Consider the following 18,495-nt stretch of genomic DNA (forward strand, 5'->3'; position numbering starts at 1 on the left):
ATCTATGAAGTATCTCTGAAGTATATATTTAGTATCTCTACTGAACAAAAATAAACACAACATGCAACTATTTCAAAGGTTTTGCTGAGTTACAGTTCACATAAGGAAATAAATCAATTTAAATAAATTCATTAGGCCCTAATCTATGGATGCAGGGGCGCAGCCATGGGGGAGCTAGGCCCAGCCAATCAGAATTTGATTTTTCAAGCCTCCCAAGTGGCGCTAGCGTCGTCACTACAGATCCGGGTTCGATATCAGGCTGTGCCACAGCCGGCCGCGCCCGCGAGTCCCATGACGCAGCGCACAATTGGCCCAGCATCGTCTGGGTTAGGCCAGCAGGGATGTCTTTGTCCCATCGCGCTTTAGCGACTCCTGGGGCAGGCCGGGCGCATGCACGCTGACAGTCACTAGGTGTACGGTGTTTCCTCCGACACATTGGTGCGGCTGGCTTCTGGGTTAAGCGAGCACTTTGTCAAGGAGCAGTGCGGCTTGGCGGGTCGTGTTTCGGAGGACGCATGGCTCTCGACCTTCGCCTCTCTCGAGTTCGTACGGGAGTTGCAGCGATGATCATGCTGTTTAAATCAGCTTCTTGATATGCCACACCTGTGAGGTGGGTGGATTATGTTGACAAAGGATAAAATGCTCACTAACAGGGATGTTACCAAGTTTGTGCACAAAATAAGCTTTTTGTGCATATGGAACATTTCTGGGATCTTATGTTTCATGAGCTGAAATACGAGACCAACACTTCACACGTGTTAATTTTTGTACAGTATATACACACACAATATGAGGAATGAACAGAACTTCAGTTGGTTTAATAGCCATCAATATGAACTAAAATTGATCAAGCTTGGACCAATCACTTTTGTATGAAATATTTTCATCATAATAATTCAAAGTCAAATGTATTGCCTATGTTTTACATTCCATGCATGCTGTCACACTTACTAATACATATATTTATACAATAATTCACACAAAGCCAAACAATAAAGTAATTTTTTTCTTGAATAATTTTATGAAAAAGTAAATGTATTTCTGTTGCAGTGTAATAGATATTCTGGTGTGTGTGTGTGTGTGTGTGTGTACTCTTCCTCTTAACAAAAATAAAAAAAAAAGGGTACAAAAACATTTTAGAATACAAAACTACAAAAAAGATATCAATAATTGGACCGTAAAAAATATCTAACTAAGGCTGCAATTAACACTTTTTTTTTTATACTATATTTCTGCAGTGTCTTACAAACTCCTGTTCTGAAAACAGCAAGCATCTACCAGAGGGGAGTCTATTTGGCAGAACAGTAGAAGGTTCTCTACTCCAAACTTAATCTAGGCACACAGAACCAAATCAGCTACTCTTCCGGGTAAGGCTGTTTTAAGACACTACCAAAGCATACATTTTAACATCATGGTAAAAGGGGTGTCGCAGAACAGACATGTTGAGCTGGATACGTATGGCAGTGGCAGGACAAAAATACTCTACTTTACAGTTCACAATATAAAATGACTAGGGAGGTAGATGTTCAGTTGAAGGGCTCACCAATTATTCAAGTAAGGATCTTATCAATAGGACTCGCTAACTAAACATCATCAGTTATGAACCACAGTCAGGCCCCTGTACTCGAATGCATACTTTTGCTTCATATGCAAAAATGACAGTGATGGCCATGCTAGGTTGTTAGCTAAATGTACAGTACAGAGAACCCAGGGGAATGCACATACTATATAGAAAAGTAGATCATTTTACAAAAAGCAAGACAGTCTAACAGGACAGGAGTTCATTGTCCTCTGAGAGTGAGTCAAACTAGAACAGGGATTCAGGATCTGTATGGGCCACCAACCAACTGACGTGCGCACCAAAGCATGATAGAAAAATAACCTCGACCTGCACTTAAGAGTCCTAAAACAGCTTGCTAACATAAGGCTAGTAAGCTGCAAGCATTAACAGTTCACCGTACTCCCGCAATCAATAGAAAAGGTTATTTGGCAGAACAGAAACAAAGCAGAACGGGTTAATTCTCTCCCTCTTGGGTCGTTCCACCTCAAAAAGCACAAGAAAGAGGATTAACACCCACCATCTCAGATTGTTCTGAAATCATTTCTATAGTTGGTAACAGATATGATTAGCATTCCTGAAACATTTTGTTGAAATATAATTTGATCTGAGAAATGAAGCTAATTGATTGCACCCAAATTGGCAATTTTAATAGGATTCAGATAATACAATATAAAGCTCCATACTACTTGTCAAACAGAACTGAAACTGTATACTGGATGTTGGGGGTGGGCTTGGCATGAGCCGCCCCCCCCCCCCCCCCCCCCCCCAGTAGGTGGCTTTTGACATTTATTTTTGGATTCATCTTGTCTTACTCATTGGTAGGAAGCAGTTTTATCCAAATCAGATGTTGGGTACTATATTTCTTTAATATTATCTGAATCCTATCAATTAAAATGGCCACCTTGGGTGCAATCAAAAAGCTTAATTTCTCCAAGATAGGTACATTTTATCAACAAAATGTTTTAAGAATGCCAATCTTACCTGTTTCCAATTACAGAAACAATTTCAGAGCAATCAGATGGTGGGTGTCATGGCGTGCTGAAATGACATGGAACGACTCGCTCTCCTTCTCAGTCAGAGTCGCTCTTCTCCTCCTTCACCAGTAGTTTCTTCCCTTTCTTCGGCCCCACTCCCATTTCCCGTTTGGCAACTCTCTTGGTGAGGCTGTAGGGGATTTAATGTTTCATTTAAATAAGATTCGGAAAGGAAATGACACACACAAGAGAGCCAAATGCACAAAAGGGAGAATTCTAATGTTGCATAAGGGAAAGAGAGGGAGAAAGCGAGGATGTGTGTCAGAGAAGTGAGTGAACTCACCGTTTCTGACGGTATCTGTCAGCGTCGGCAACAGGCACCAACTCACTCAGTTCAAGACTGTCATTGAACTTCTTCAGCATCTCATATTTTTCCTTCCCTCGAATCTGGATGGGCAGATGAGCCCAGTTACACACAGTATACACAAACAGCAGACTAGTGACTAGGCATCTCTGAAGGGGACTAGACATGATAATAAACTGCCATTGGTCTGTTCTCTGCGCAGTTACCTGAAGAGTGTAGATCTCATCGTCGCTCACAGCAGGGGAGGATTTGGTCTTCTTACTGGCCTCAGGCCGAGGGGCAGGCAGGGAGGCCTCCTTCATAGCTTAGAAGAACACAAACATGACACACACGATGAGGAACTGCTCACACTCAGGGTCATAGGTCAATGTCAACCTTTATCAGCCATCATACAACTTTAAAAGTCCAATGTGAATCTGGCATCTTTCTTTTTGCCATTCTATGTTAATCCCAACCCCAAGACCACCGCTTTAAGATTGTCAGGATCAATTACAGCGTTTGATTCCCTGGGCAGGCTTGGTCTCCAGGGTTGTCTCCTGCTGCTTCTTCAGGTTGATCTCCTCTGTCTTCCTGTCTCGACCAGGACAGGCACACACACGCACCTCAAAGGAGCGCCGGCCCAGGAGCTGCCCCCTGCAGAACGGGAGAGGAAGTTCCCATCACTGTCATACTATGACATGACATTGGTTGGGGGTCAACCCAGGACCAGGGTTGGGGTCAATTCCATTTTAATTCAGTCAAATTATACATTTTACTAATTAGAAAAGCCACAATGACTGTATGTAAATGGAACTGAGACAAAACCCTGCAGAGGAGAGACAGGCAGGTAGCGATGACAAATCAAAGACAATCAATGGAGCAGTAGTCTAAAATGGATTATTAGATTACACTCACTCCTGTGTCTCCAGGGTGATGATGGTGAGGATGGGTCTGCGGTTCATCCCGCCCATACAGGAGCTGTTGCACATGAAGTTGTAGAGCACCGTGGTACACTCTGATCCCACCTGGGAAACCAGATAGAGATAGACAGCTGTGACTGATGGATGCCCCCAAACACACGCTCCCTCATACAAAACATATACAGTGCTGTGAAAAAGTATTTGCCCCCTTCTCTGATCCTCTCTACTTCTGCATATTTTTTAAACGGAATGTTAAGCAGATCTTCAAACAAAACCTAATATTAGATAAAGGGAACCTGAGTGAACAAATAACAACACTTACATAAACAAATTTATGCAACACCCAATACCCTTGTGTGAAAAAGTAATTGCCCCCTTACACGCAACTGGTTATGCCACCTTTAGCTACAGTGACACCAACCATACACTTCCTATAGATGTTAGTCAGTCGCTCACGTCACTGTGGAGGAATATTGGCCCACTCTTCCATGCAGAACTGCTTTAACTCAGCGACGTGTGGGTTTGCAAGCATGAACTGCTCGTTTCAAGTCCTACCACGACATCTGAATTGGGATTAGGTCTGGAGACTTTGACTAGGCCATTACAAAACGTAAAATGTGTTGCTTTTTAACCATTTTCATGTCGACTTGATTGTGTGTTTTGGTTCATGCATGACCCAGCTGCGCTTCAGCTCACAGACGGATGGACTGACATTCTCCTGTAGAATTCTCTGATACAGAGCAGAATTAATGGTTCATTCTATTAAGGCAAGTCGTCCTGGTCCTGAGGCAGCAAAACATCCCCAAACCATCCCACTACCACCACCACGCTTGACCTTTGGTATAAGGTTCTTACTGTGTAATGCAGTGTTTGGTTTTTGGCAGGCATAATGGGACACGTGTCATCCAAAAAGTTATACTTTTGACTTATCTGTCCATCGAACATTCTTCCCAGAGTCTTGATGATCATCCAGGTGCTTATTATTATCTGCTTATCTTATTTCTGTATGGCTGATTTATAAAGCCAGGCATGTTTAACAGTTAGGCTATTGATTATAGACTTAATTGTTCTCAACACCAATATGCTGGTTTACTTAACTATTTTGCACATAGCAACATATAGGAAAGGCGCTAATTCAACGGCGCACGGATGATTAAGTTCTAGAACCGCGGACAGCGATGTCGTGGTATTACAATGAAAGTTTAGATGCGATCACCATATAAGTTCAAAGATAAAAAAGCCTGGAAGGAGGAGAGATGACTAGAAACGATTCGGTTGGCCGTTTTATGTGTGGATTAATTGTCGGAGTAGAGGTCCTTGTGCATTTCAGGTAAAATAACAACTCAATGTTTATATCCCAGGACAAGTTAGCTAGCAAGTGCAAGCTAACTAGCTAAATTGCCATACATGTTTAATGCTTTTCGACCTGTCCCCAAATTAATGTCATTGGTTCAGAGTTTGTTTTGATATGTTAACCTGCGTGTGGTGATCGCGTTTGGTGTAGGGGGACAAAATACATTTATGCACGATAGCGCACAATGTCGCACACACGCAGCCGGTTTGGGTTCCGTGTTAGAGCACAGGTGTCAAACTCATTCCACAGAGAGCCGAGTGTAATCAGGTTTTCGCTCCTCCCTTGCACTTAATTGATGAATTAGGCTCACTAATTAGTCAGGAACTCCCCACACCTGGTTGCTTAGGGCTTAATTGAAAGGGGAAAAAAACTCAAACCTGCAGACACTAGGCCTTCCGTTGAATGTGTTTGACACCCCTGTCTTACAGTGACTGTGCCATCCCTGTGGCCTCCGCAATGGGATTAGTCCACAGAGACAGGTGCAAATCGGACGGGTGTCTTGTGCACCACAAAAATGTTTAATGACATTTGCAACTGCTTGACTAAAGAAATCTCGGTCGACCAACAGCCTATAGACCAAACAATCGTCCAATCGACTAAATGGGGTCAGCCCTAACTCACACACACAACAGTAGTGTATGGGACCTACCTGAGGAGGCTCATAGGGGACGAGCACGCTCTGTCTCAGAGTGTTACCATCCTCCATATACTCTGCTCGCTGGTTCCCCTCAACTCTGACCAGGTGACCTCGCGGGGCAGGACCTAAGGCACAGAAAACACTTGCGTATTAAGCGACACACTGAGGATAACCTACCAGTCGAAACATTTGCGTTACTCATTCAAGAGGCAACAAGTGTAAGTATAAAATTACGTTTAAACTCCTTTTATAGTGTGGACCCTCTATACTGCATCAAAGCACACTGTATAACATTCTAGATCAATCTAACATGTTTTAGTATGGGTAAGAGTAGCCTTCCCGCTGTGTACCTTCATTGTTCTCGCTGGTGCTCTGGTGGTGAGGGCAGCGTCTCACCACGTCAGCCACGTCACTCAGCTTCTTATAGATGGCCAGGGCTCGTACCACTGCCCCAGGAGGAGGAGGGTGGTCCACCACGATCTGAACTGGACAAGTCTTCGCCAACTGGCAGAACAACTTGTTCAGGTCTGGCGAGTACTGGAGAGAGAAAGAGTTTGTTGAATCAAAAACAATACTTAGGTCTTTGTTTAATCTGTCAGCATTGTTCTAATCCCAGTGTGATAGATATTATGGCAACGAAATACAAACTCCACCATACAAAATTTGGTCACTGGATCCAAACTGCGTGCTTCCTTATCCAATTCAGAGGTGCACATTCTCCAATTCCGAGGTGCATATTGAAGATATTGGAAGAAGTGTCCACATTTACTTTGTCAGCCAACAAGATGAGTAGGTCTAACAAACTTCTATTTTTCTGATAGTTTGATTGAACTCACAAAATGATCATGTATACATGTCCAAAATTCACAAAGTAAATCTGATCCCCCATTGTTCTTGTCTGACTCTGCCCTGAACCTTTCCAAGTCCCCTTTGAAGCATTGGACAGTAGAAAATGTATTTATTTCAAAGCACTTGATTAGTTTAGATCTAATTAGTGACACGAGATGGAAATTTGACCATTACAAGTAGTTTGGACAAAATAGGAATCTTTACCTTCTGTATAAAGCAGAGTCCTCTTGATTCTTATCAACTGTACTAAAACTCAAGGCTGCTGTGACAGCCCAGCATCCTCCAAATAAACATCACTCCTCTCCTGATATACTCTCCAGATTATGAATGAGTCCAGGTTTAAATATTCTGTAGAGATTAAGCTGCTCCCCCAGTTCATATGAGCAGGACTGAAACCCCTCCCCCAGCCCTGCTTTGAGGCAAGTCAAGACATGTCCTCACAGGCAAACTTTACCATTGCCATTTAAACCGTATGCTTACTATGCTTTATTAAAACATTCCAGTGAAGGTATTGTTTACTACAGTACAATGTTAGGCATTACTAATATTGTTTTTTTTAGCAGCCATATTGCAAATTTACCATTATAAAGTAAATGATATAGCTCCCATCACATTTACAATGCCTGCCTACAATGAGTTACATTGTACAAGTTTGATACCAACATCAGTAACATTGTTGCAAGTAGAAGACGTTTATGCTAATGTAACCATTTCAAATGAAACTTAACTTCGTCTATTTTTCAGATTTTATTTCACAAAAACCCATAATCTCTTAAACACTGAACAAAAATATAAATGCAACATGTAAAGTGTTGGTCCCATGTGTCATGAGCTGAAATAAAAACAAAATGTTATGCATAAATCAGTAATTTCTTCTTTGCCAATATACTCCAGCCACATGACAGGTGTGGCACATTAAGAAGCTAATTAAACAGCACGATCATTACGCAAGTGCACCTTGTGCTGGGGACAAATGCCACATTTCTTTTGCAGTTGTCACAACGCCACAGATGTCCCAAGTTGAGGAAGCGTGCAATTGGCATGCTGGCGGCAGGTATGTCCACTAGAGCTGTTGCCAGAGAATATTAATTCCTCTAACATAAGCCACCTCCAACCTTGTTTTAATTGAGTTTGTCAGCACATCCAACCGTCATCACAAACGCAGACCACGTTTATGGCGTTGTGTGGGCAAGCAGTTTGCTGATGTGAACAGTGTGTGCAATGGTGGCAGTGGGGTTCCGGTATGGGCAGGCAGGCAGACAAACTACGGACAACGACCACAATTGCATTTTATCAATGCCAATTTGAATGCAGAGATACCGTGACAAGATTCCACAGGCCACAATCAACAACTATGTGAAGGAGATATGTCGCGCTGCATAAGGCAAACGGTGGTTACACCAGATACCTACTGGTTGTCTGATCCACACCACTTTTTTATTTTAAAGGTATTTCCAGTCATGTGAAATCCATAGATTAAGACCTAATGAATTTATTTAAATTTACTGATTTCCTTGTGAACTGCAACTCAAGAAAATCTTTGAAAGGGTTGCATTTATATTTTTGTTCAGTATATAATCTATATGCTATGTATGAGTTACTTCCAACACCAGTAGGTAAGTTACTATTATAAAAAGACACATTAAGATCAATATGAGATATTAGCTCCATTGTAATATCAAGCCCACACCTCATGTGTATACCGCTACATTAACATGTGTGAACACCATGATCACATCCCCAAAAACATGAATGAAACATTTGGTGTCATGGTGCTAATAAAAATGTAAAAAGAGAAATTTGACTGACCGGCAGTCAAACTAAGCACAGGACGCAGGGCGGGGGAGGTGCTGTGTTAGTTAAATCTCTTACAGCAAGGATGGGGTTGTTGAAATCATAAACAAACCGACATAAGACATGACGGGTTTGTTTAGGACATTGCTTTGTGAATCAGTATTAAAAAAATAATAAAAATTTAAAAAAATCGACAAGATATAGAAGGGCCACCATGTCTAACACGTCTGACTTGTCTAACATGTTGATGGGCCAAGTTGTTCAAAGACTTGGGTTAAATCTAGCAATTGATTTTACAATGACAACAGAAAAGGATGATCCTGCCATTTTCTTGTGTGGCAAGGCTCCCTCTTCCTCTTTGAGACCTTCTGCTACACTGCACAGACAAAGGAGGACTGGACCTTATTTAACTTTCTGCAGTGGCCCAGGTCATTTACTATGTCCATTCAACAGATGCTTAACTGGATGTGTTTGACTATATACTCGTCTGCGAATATATGAATAGAATCTAGGACGATTAGGTGTAAAAAAAAAAAAAAAAAAAAAAACCTTGGTGACCAATGTTGAATGGAATGTTAGTTATATTCAAAATGATCAATTCAAATTACAAAAACTACAGTGTTACCAGGGCATTTCCATGTAGAAAGCACCATGAGCACTAACGTGAAGTCCATAAGAGCACATCAAATTGTGTCAAACGAAAGCTAAGAGTCTATATTTGTTAGAAATTAAGGCATATGTACATTTCTCAAACATTTCCCGTCGGAAAAATTCAGAACAAGCATGTGAAGGCTTTGATTTCTGGTAAAACAGATGGAAAAGGGGTCTTAGAAATACATCAACACACAATGTTGAAGTAAAGACCCCTGACAACTAATATCAACGTTTATATTTAGTTTTCCTGAAATGTTTTGCCTTCTGTAGGTTTAAGAAATATTGCCTAGTATCTTGTCATTCTGTTACCAAAAACCCACATATTTTGAAGATATTTTCGAATCTCCCGCATGAGGGAGGACAATGAAAGTTCACAGAAGTAACACGTAAAGTTAAACCAACCAATTAGTTACCGTTTCCACTAAACAATTTAGTTTATGATTTATTAAGTGATTAAAATGCATCATTCTGTTACCAAATTGGTAACAGAAAGACAACCCCCCAAAGAATTTGGAATTCATCAAAACAAATGTTATTTGTCACATGCGCCAAATACAACAGGTGTAGACCTTACAGTGAAATGCTTACTTACAAGCACTTAAACAACAATGCTTCAAGAAGTAAAAAAAAGCTGTGAAGAAGCCTTTTGGACATAGACTTGGAGCTCTGGTACCACTTGCCCTGCGGTAGCAGAGAGGACAGTCTATGACTAGGGTGGCTGCAGCCTTTGACAATTGTATTGCCTTCCTCTGACACCTGGTATAGAAGTCCTGGATGGCAGGAAGCTTGGCCACAGTGATGTACTACACTCTGTAGTGCCTTGCGGTCGAAGGCCGAGCAGTTGTCATACCTGGCAGTGATGCAACCAGTCAGGATGCTCTCGATGGTGCAGCTGTAGAACCTTTTGAGGATCTGAGGACCCATGCCAAATCTTTTCAGTCTCCTGAGGGGGAATAGGCTTGTCGTGTTGTTACCTACCCTTACCACCTTGGGGCGGCCCATCAGGAAGTCCAGGATCCAGTTGCAGAGGGAGGTGTTTAGTCCCAGGGTCCTTAGCTTAGTGATGAGCTTGGAGGGCACTATGGTGTTGAACGCTGCGCTGTACTCAATGAAGAGCATTCTCACATAGATGTTCCTTTTGTCCAGGTGAGAAAGGGCAGTGTTGAGTGCAATATAAATTGCGTCATCTGTGGATCTGTTGGGGCGGTATGCATATTAGAGTGGGTCTAGCATTTCTGGGATAACGGTGTTGATGTGAGCCATGACCAGCCTTTCAAAGCATTTCATGGCTACAGATGTGAGTGCTACGGGTCAGTAGTCATTTTAGGCAGGTTACCTTAGTGTCCTTGGGCACAGGGACTATGGTTGTCTGCTTGAAACATGTTGGTATTACAGTCAGGGACTGGTTGAAAATGTTAGTGAAGACACTTGCCAGTTGGTCAGCGCATGCTCGGGATTTCTTATAAGCTTCCGGGTTAGATTCCCGCTCCTTGAAAGCGGCAGGTTTACCCTTTAGCTCAGTGCGGATGTTGCCTGTAATCCATGGCTTCTGGTTGGGGTATGTATGTACGGTCACTGTGGGGACCACATCACTAATGTAGCTTAGCATCGGCTTCATCTGACCACTTATTGACCAAGTCACTGGTGCTTCCTACTTTAGTTTTTGATTGTATGCATGAGGATAGAATTATGGTCAGATTTGCCAAATGGAGGGCGAGGGAGAGCTTTGAACGCGTCTGTGTGTGTGAAGTAAAGGTGGTCTAGAATTTCCCCCCCTCTGATTGCACATTTAACATGCTGGTAGAAATGAGGTAAAACGGATTTGAGTTTCCCTGCATTAAAGTCACCAGTCACTAGGAGCGCCACCTCTGGATGAGCGATTTTCTGTTTGCTTATGGCCGTATACAGCGCATTGAGTGCGGTTTTAGTGCCAGCATCAATTTGTGGCGGTATATAGACAGCCACGAAAAATACAGAAACTCTTGGTAAATAGTGTGGTCTACAGTTTGATAAGATACTCTACCTCAGGCGAGCAAAACCTTGAGACTTCCTTAGATTTCGTGCACCAGCTGTTGTTTACAAATATACATAGACCACCACCCCTTGTCTTACCAGAGGCCGCGGTTATATCCGGCCTGAAAAAGCTTAACATTTTATTCATGTCGTCGTTCAGCCACGACTCGGTGAAACATGAGATATGTTTTTTTATGTCCCATTGGTAGGATATAAGTGATCTTAGTTTGTCTACTTTATTATCGATCGATTGTACGTTGGCTAACAGGACCGAAGATAGATTACCCTCTCGGTGACGGATCCTTACAAGGCACCCGGACCTTCGTCCACGATACCTCCGTCTCCTTCTCTTGCGAATGACGGGGATGAGGGCCTTGACGGGCATCTGAAGTAAATCCTTCCCGTCCGTCTCGTTGAAGAAAAAGTATTCCTCCAGTACGGGGGTGAGTAACCGCTGTCCTGATATTTAGAAGCTCTTTTCGGTCATAAGACGGTGGTAGAAACATTATGAGCAAAATAAATTACAAATAACAGCTCAAGGTGCCATTCCCTTATATAGTAGTGACAAACCACAGTTGGGTCACCTGCTACTGTCCTACCTTCAACTCATAACAGTTCTTTCTTCGTCATGTGGTGGTCAAACGGTCCGAAAACACTCTGGACAACCCCTCCCTCTCTCCGTGTCACCCCTCGCAGCTTTTACTGACACCTACCCATGAGCCTCTTCCCTTTCCATTTACTGTAACCAGCCCTCTCACTCACTGAGCCTTGTTATTTTATTGTTGCTCTTTCTTTTTCTTGTTTATTTAGTAAATATTTTTCTTAAAACTGCATTGTTGGTTAAGGATTTGTAAGTAAGCATTTAAAGGTAAGGTCTACCTACACCTGTTGTATTCGGCGCATGTGAAAAATAAAATTTGATTTTGACGTCCAGGACTTAATATTGTCAGTCCAAATCTGAAGCAATCATAGATGTTTGGACAACAGTACAGTAAAAAGTAGATTATAGGTCAGTACAGTTCAGTAGAGCACACTAGAGTACAGTATAATTTACTGTACTATACTCTGTTCTGAACTCTACTTTGCTGTGCTATACTCTACTCTACTCTGTCTATGTTTCACCAGTTTGGACATCTATAATTGGTACAGATTTGGTCTGGTCCGAACAAATTTGGTCTTGTTTGGGGGTGGAGCTCATTAGAATAATATCCAGTGTGTAGTAGAATAATAAGCAAGCATTCAAAGTAGGATATTACATTTTTCTACCTTTGTGTACCTATTCAGGATGCATGACCATGAAGAGAACGACTCATAATTATACATAGTACAGATCATGGACCCATAATGTTATTGTTACCAGGTGTTAATCTAGTTCACTTACTGTAATTCAATAAACAAAATAGATTTTTTCAAACTCAAGGTGTCATATCATAGCCCACACTCCATTCTTTCTGCAGACATCTTTTTATAGGGATAGCTTGGGATTTTGGCAACTTCCCCAGAGTCAGATGAACTTGTGGATACCATTTTCATGTTTCTGCGCTAACGCTAATTAGCATTGGCTCGTGAAACTACCTCATACTATATGGAGAGACATACAAATTGTATCCACGAGTTAGGGATAATTGCTAAAATACCGCACTTTAAATCTGGGTAGCTATTTAACAGAGTTCTTGGAAATCGTGGTCAAACCGAGGGTGATTTTACTGCCATTCCTGTTACCAAACTTTAAAATGTATTTGTGTAAAATTCAGTGCTTGTGCATAGTTTAACTTCGCAATCAATGGTTTTGCTTCGGCATACTTTTTCTGAAAAATCAGAGTCTCTGCGTCATTCAGTTACTGTGGAATTGACCACCACTAAGAGTTATGAGATTATACATCAGATAAAATCCATCAGATGATATTTCATTAAAACTATAGTCAATGTGATTGATAAGCTACAGAAAGTATTTAGGCAATTTAGATCAACTTTCTTTACACAGCCTACTTTAAATAATGAATAAGAGCTTCATTGAGCAGCCATCATAGCCCAATAAAATCTGCGATGCGGGAAAGCGAGGACGGAATCACAGGATCTGATATTAAAAAGGAATTAAACAATATAACAACTTTTTTATTGAACCTAGTAAAAAGTTAATTAGATGTATTGAACTAGAAAACTTGGTAAACTGCACTAGTTTCTCAAATCAATGCATCAGTGCTTCTCATTTCCAGCAACTTTCTGAAGTAGTAATGGCTAGGGAATGTGCATGTTTGTGTTGTGTAACTGGTTAGAATGCCAAAACTAAAGGCTTTCCCCCAAAAAACGTTTCAATTAACTGTTGACTGCAAAGTAGGCCTACTTGGCAGAAGAACAACATGATGAATTGCTTATCAATCAGGTGGGCATTTGTTTTGCCACATACATACAGGATATTTTTTCCCAGACATCAAAAGTGGTCTCCTGATGTGGTTTAAGCATTGTTGTGGACCAATGTTGTTCCTATGAAAAAGTGTGATTTTGTTTGGCGAAAACCTGAAAGAAAAACTGGAGGAAAAAAATCAGAAATCTTTAATAAAAAAAGTCCAATTATTTTTGTGAAAAAAACAAACAAAGGCCCTAGATACATAGGTGAGGGTGTCAAATCCCTTAGACTTACTGTGCAAGTGACGGACTTGGCTGTGCTGGACTGGAGGAAACGGAGCTGGAACCCCAGGGCCCCGGGGTAGTCAGAGGTGGTTGGTACGGTGGAGGTAGGTGGCGAGCCAGTGTCCAGGGTAGAGATGGATGGCTGGGGTGCAGGCTCTGTTGCAGACACCTCAAACAGACTCGGATCAAATTCCCCCTGGAGAGGGGTCTCCATCATGAACTGCATGTAAGAGAATGATGTTTTTCTTAAAACAACGAATGGTATCAGAGCAATACTTTCCTACAAAGGTTAGGTAAATAGTGCACTGCAATGGAGAGACCAACATGTTTTCAGCAACAACCAAATTGTAACTTGAGACAACATTAAAATAACTCACTAAATTAAACATAGAAATAACATGCACAAGGAAAAATTACTTGCTGCAGTGACACGTACATTACCATAATCCACCCAAGCCGAGGTTACAGGTGATGGAACTGCCCTGATACGAGGGAGAGAAAGAGACTTTAAAACTCAGAAAACAACCAAATGCAGGCATTAATAATTGAACAGTTCAGATTGTGGAAACTTTGGAGCTGATGGTGATAGCAACAGCTGCTTTGCTTATGTCTACACTCACATATGGTCATAACCCTGAGGATGGAGAGACAAACCTGAGAGGCAGAAACACTTGGAGGTAGAAACAAAACATGATATTTCAGTATCTGATTAATTCAATTGTAATACTGCACGTTTTTTCTTACAACAGGTTCAAATTCATTTTCCACAGGTCCTCGAAAGACTCTTGGCTGAGGGGAAGAGACACGTTCTCCGCCAGATCAGCCATGATAGCGTTCTCTAGCACCTCAAAGCAGCACGCAGGGAAGAAAAGCCAACCGGGGCTGAAAGGAGGCAAGCGATGATAATGAGATGAAATAAGCGTTACCGTATTTACTATGTAACGTTAAACAGTATAAAATACAAATTGCCAAGAGATATCAAAATGATTAGCTCGTAGTAATTAGAATGGTAGGGCTCAACATGCTAAGTGTGGTTCAAAACCTTTTCGTCTTTCATACATAACAGGCTCACTTCCGTGTTATTGCCACGATGACTATGCAATAGCTAACAAACGTACATAATTTCAATACAATCTAACGTTAACTAGGTCTAAAACAATAATGCCGACGTACAATCTCCCTTGCTAGATAACTCCCATTCAAGTCAGTCTCATAGATCAAAGCAGTACACAGTCATTGGCTACCTGAATGATGTATAACAACAAAACCCATAAACCACAAACCAAGCAATGTTCTCTAGAAACTAGATTGCTCTGATCATTTGGTGGTGGACGTGGACTAACTTACCTTCTCCGATCTGATTACCCCGAAACTCTTGATTGCACAGTGCTGCCGGTGAAGTGTAGCTAGCTAACTCGGTATGTAAATTCACATTTGTTATTGCCGTGGGTGTTAAGTATCTAGTTTGCCAGCACAATATTTTTATACTTTTCTTCCACGCGTTGGGAAATCCCCTAAATTTGACCTGTAATATGGGCGGAGTCAAATGGGTCATCCAGTCAAATCCAACCAACGAAAAGTAAATGAATTCAAATCAAAACTGCGCCGAGGGGATCGAAATATATTTATAATATCATTTTAGTGTTGTAAATTATAGTAAACTTAAAATAAAATATCAAAGGAATATTTTCATGTTGTATGATTAAGTGTCGATGGGTGCGTTCCAGAAATAGTCTCCCAAGGAAAACGGACAAGTTTGACATTGGAGGTGTCCTGCTAGCAGTTGTGTAAAGTACTTAAGTGAAAATACTTTAAAGTACTACTTAGGTCGTTTTTGGGGTAACTGTACTTTACTATGAATATGTTTGACAACTTTTACTTCACTACATTCCTAAAGAAAATGATGTACTTTTTACTCCATACATTTTCCCTGACACCCAAAAGTACTCGCTACATTTTGAATGCTTAGCAGGACAGGAAAATGGTCTAATTCATAAGCTTATCAAGAGAACATCCCTGGTCATCCCTACTGCCTCTGATCTGGCGGACTCGCTACACACATGCTTAGTTTTTAAATGATGTCTGAGAGTTGGAGTGTGCCCCTTGATATCCGTAAATGCTTAAAAAAACTAGAAAATATGTCTGCTTTGCTTAATAGAAGGAATTTTACAATATTTATATCTATACTTTTGATACTTAAGTACATTTTACCAATTACATTTGATACTTAAGTATATTTAAAACCAAATAATTTTACTCAAGTTGTATTTTACTGGGTGACTTTCACTTGAGTCATTTTCTATTAAAAGGTATCTTTACTTTTACTCAAGTATGAAAATTGGGTACTTTTTCCACCACTGGGCCCACTATTAGTGGGGGCTTTGCGCCCAAGGAATACTGTAACACGGGCTGGTGTCTACCTAAGGCCCAAGTTTTTATGATACAGGGAGCAGATCCTCACCTTTGCACCACAGGATCATAACATTTAGCAATCTGTCAGCTCTCTCTCCATCTACAATGAAACCTGCAAAGGCATGAATAATCTGGAACGCACCCAAATGGCCTGTCCAGAGCTGATTATTACAAAACTGACATAAAATTAAGAGATGCTTTTATATTCAAATTAACAGAATACAAACCATTTACATGTCCACTTTACCGATATCATACACTTACCTTCATATGTACTTGGACAGTGAAGCTACATTTTTTTAATTTGGCTCTATACTCCAGCATGTTGGATTTTCATAAATATCGATTTAAGCACTTTATGTATATAGTCCCACCCGAGTGCTTTCATTTCTAAACGGTAAATCAGATATGTATGAAAATACCCTCAAATAAAAGGTGATTCTGTACGGTTGCCTCATATGAAACATTTGATTTCAAAATGCTGGAGTAAAGAGCCATTTTAGCTTCACTTTCAAAACACAGGTGAGTATATATGCTGGATTACAAACCAAAAACACCAGAAAGAGTGGTGTGACGATTTCAGAGCCTCCATTTCATGACATTTACTGAAAAAGTAGATAGAAGTTTCAAGTGGATATTTCATCATTTTCTTGACCATCTAAAAGTCAATAAAGGCTACATAGTTATAAAATCCAACTTTTCAAACAAACTTTTGATATAATCAGATAAATATGTAGACAAATACTTTACAGGGAAAACGGAGATTCTCTGCACATCCCTTTCTGCTTCTCTACCACATGGGCACATACAATGGCTCTCTGTCACAGGCACATTCCAGACATGGTGAACAAGACTGACAAACAATACATAACTAACAAAACCAATAAATGCAAGTAAATAATACATATATAATTAATTCAAATAATTATTGTAGATAATCGGCAGAATCTACCGCACACCTAAGTCAGATTAGTGAAAGCGCTGGAGGCAAATCGCTAAACTGGAGAAACAGGAAAAACTATCCACACACTTCCAGACAGATGCAAATTCATTTTAATAGTAGCTGAGCTTTCGGTCAGCCGACCTTTACCTTAAAGTAAATTCAAATAATTCATAAAATACTTTAAAAGCCTAAACACTAATGTATCAGTGTAAAATATATTTCTCAGATAGAAAATGGGACTAATTACATCAAAAACCTCCGAAACCATACGTTTAATTGAAATATGTATAAATGAACACAATAAAATTGCTTGACTGCATAGCACGTTTATCTAATATCAATGGCAACCTACTCCTGCAATTGAATCACCCACCTGTCATTGGTGATGCCTGGAAAAGTAGTAGAGAAAGAGGTCTCCATGAGTGGGTTTGAAACTCTGGGGAGATGGAAAGATCGAGAGGTTGCATAGAGATCCATGATAAACAATAGTGAACAAAGGGCGTAAAATTGCTCCTATAATTCTAACTGACTAAAAGCCGGAAATGGAGGTTTGGTCTGGGTATAGTCAAATAGAAGGTCAAAACATCAGGAAAAGAGCATCATTGGTAACCAATTGTATTGCTTGAACAGTTTCGGAAGTAGAAATCAACCATTTTTTTGAAAGTAAAGGAACACCCTCATGAAGACCCCGTTATCTGTGAGGAAAATGTATAAACTTGAAGGATATTAGCCAATAGACACCATGATTGAATGACAAATATAGGAAACAAAAAAATTGAGTAGTTGACGTGAAATGGAAATAGTTATATACACGAGAGAAAAAAAGGAAAACGGGCGAATATAACACTCACTCCAAAAGCAACTGTACAAAATTCACAAATAGATACATCACCCACATAAAAAGTCAAGTCATCCCAGTGCTTTCAACTACAAGAAAACAGACTCAGTGATTCATTCAAATAACACACTGGTTTCAGTTTCATCAGTCCCATAGCAATGTGAAGAGTAAAATCCAGAAGGGAACGGGTCGAATCCAAAAAACAGTAGGCTATATTTTGATATCTATCTCGACCTACTTATTTTCTCTTAAGTTGAAATCTGAAACATGACGAGTCACTGGAGAGCAGGCCATTTTTTCTTCATTTTTCGCGCTCTCCCTCTTCCTAACCACTAAAAAGTGCATAATCAACTTCCGCCCTTCTTCTCTCCCACAGACTGGCATATATTCAAGACTCTTCTGCATGTGATCCTGTAACACTTTTTTTATGCTTTACTTCTTGTGAATGACCTCTCCTTAGATTCATCGCTGTATGAATAAATGTTTCTATTCCAAGTAATCATCTCAAAGTTCTTTCTTTCGTTTTTACAAAGATTACCACCTTCACTTCCCTCCCACATAACTTGTCACAT

The 18,495-nt window shown here is 40.6% G+C and overlaps 1 protein-coding gene across 2 annotated transcripts; it reads right to left on the reverse strand.

Annotated features, from left to right (window-relative positions):
- Positions 1–790: 790 nt before the first annotated feature.
- Positions 791–15,256, reverse strand: tp53 (tumor protein p53). 2 transcript variants are annotated; one of them, XM_039005950.1, is made up of 11 exons: positions 15,078–15,256; positions 14,475–14,612; positions 14,167–14,212; positions 13,741–13,950; positions 6,140–6,326; positions 5,802–5,914; positions 3,794–3,903; positions 3,393–3,532; positions 3,106–3,203; positions 2,879–2,982; positions 791–2,725 (listed from the first exon to the last, which is right to left on the reverse strand). In XM_039005950.1, the coding sequence occupies exons 2-11, from the start codon at positions 14,555–14,557 to the stop codon at positions 2,632–2,634; spliced, it is 1,185 nt and encodes a 394-aa protein (XP_038861878.1). In that variant the 5' UTR covers positions 14,558–14,612; positions 15,078–15,256; the 3' UTR covers positions 791–2,631. The 2 variants fall into 2 exon arrangements, with proteins under 2 accessions (XP_038861878.1, XP_038861879.1); XM_039005951.1 differs by lacking the exons at positions 14,475–14,612; positions 15,078–15,256 and adding an exon at positions 14,385–14,437.
- Between the last annotated feature and the right edge of the window lie 3,239 nt (positions 15,257–18,495).

This window comes from Salvelinus namaycush, chromosome 12 (assembly GCF_016432855.1).
Source record: "Salvelinus namaycush isolate Seneca chromosome 12, SaNama_1.0, whole genome shotgun sequence".
NCBI classification, from domain to species: domain Eukaryota; kingdom Metazoa; phylum Chordata; class Actinopteri; order Salmoniformes; family Salmonidae; genus Salvelinus; species Salvelinus namaycush.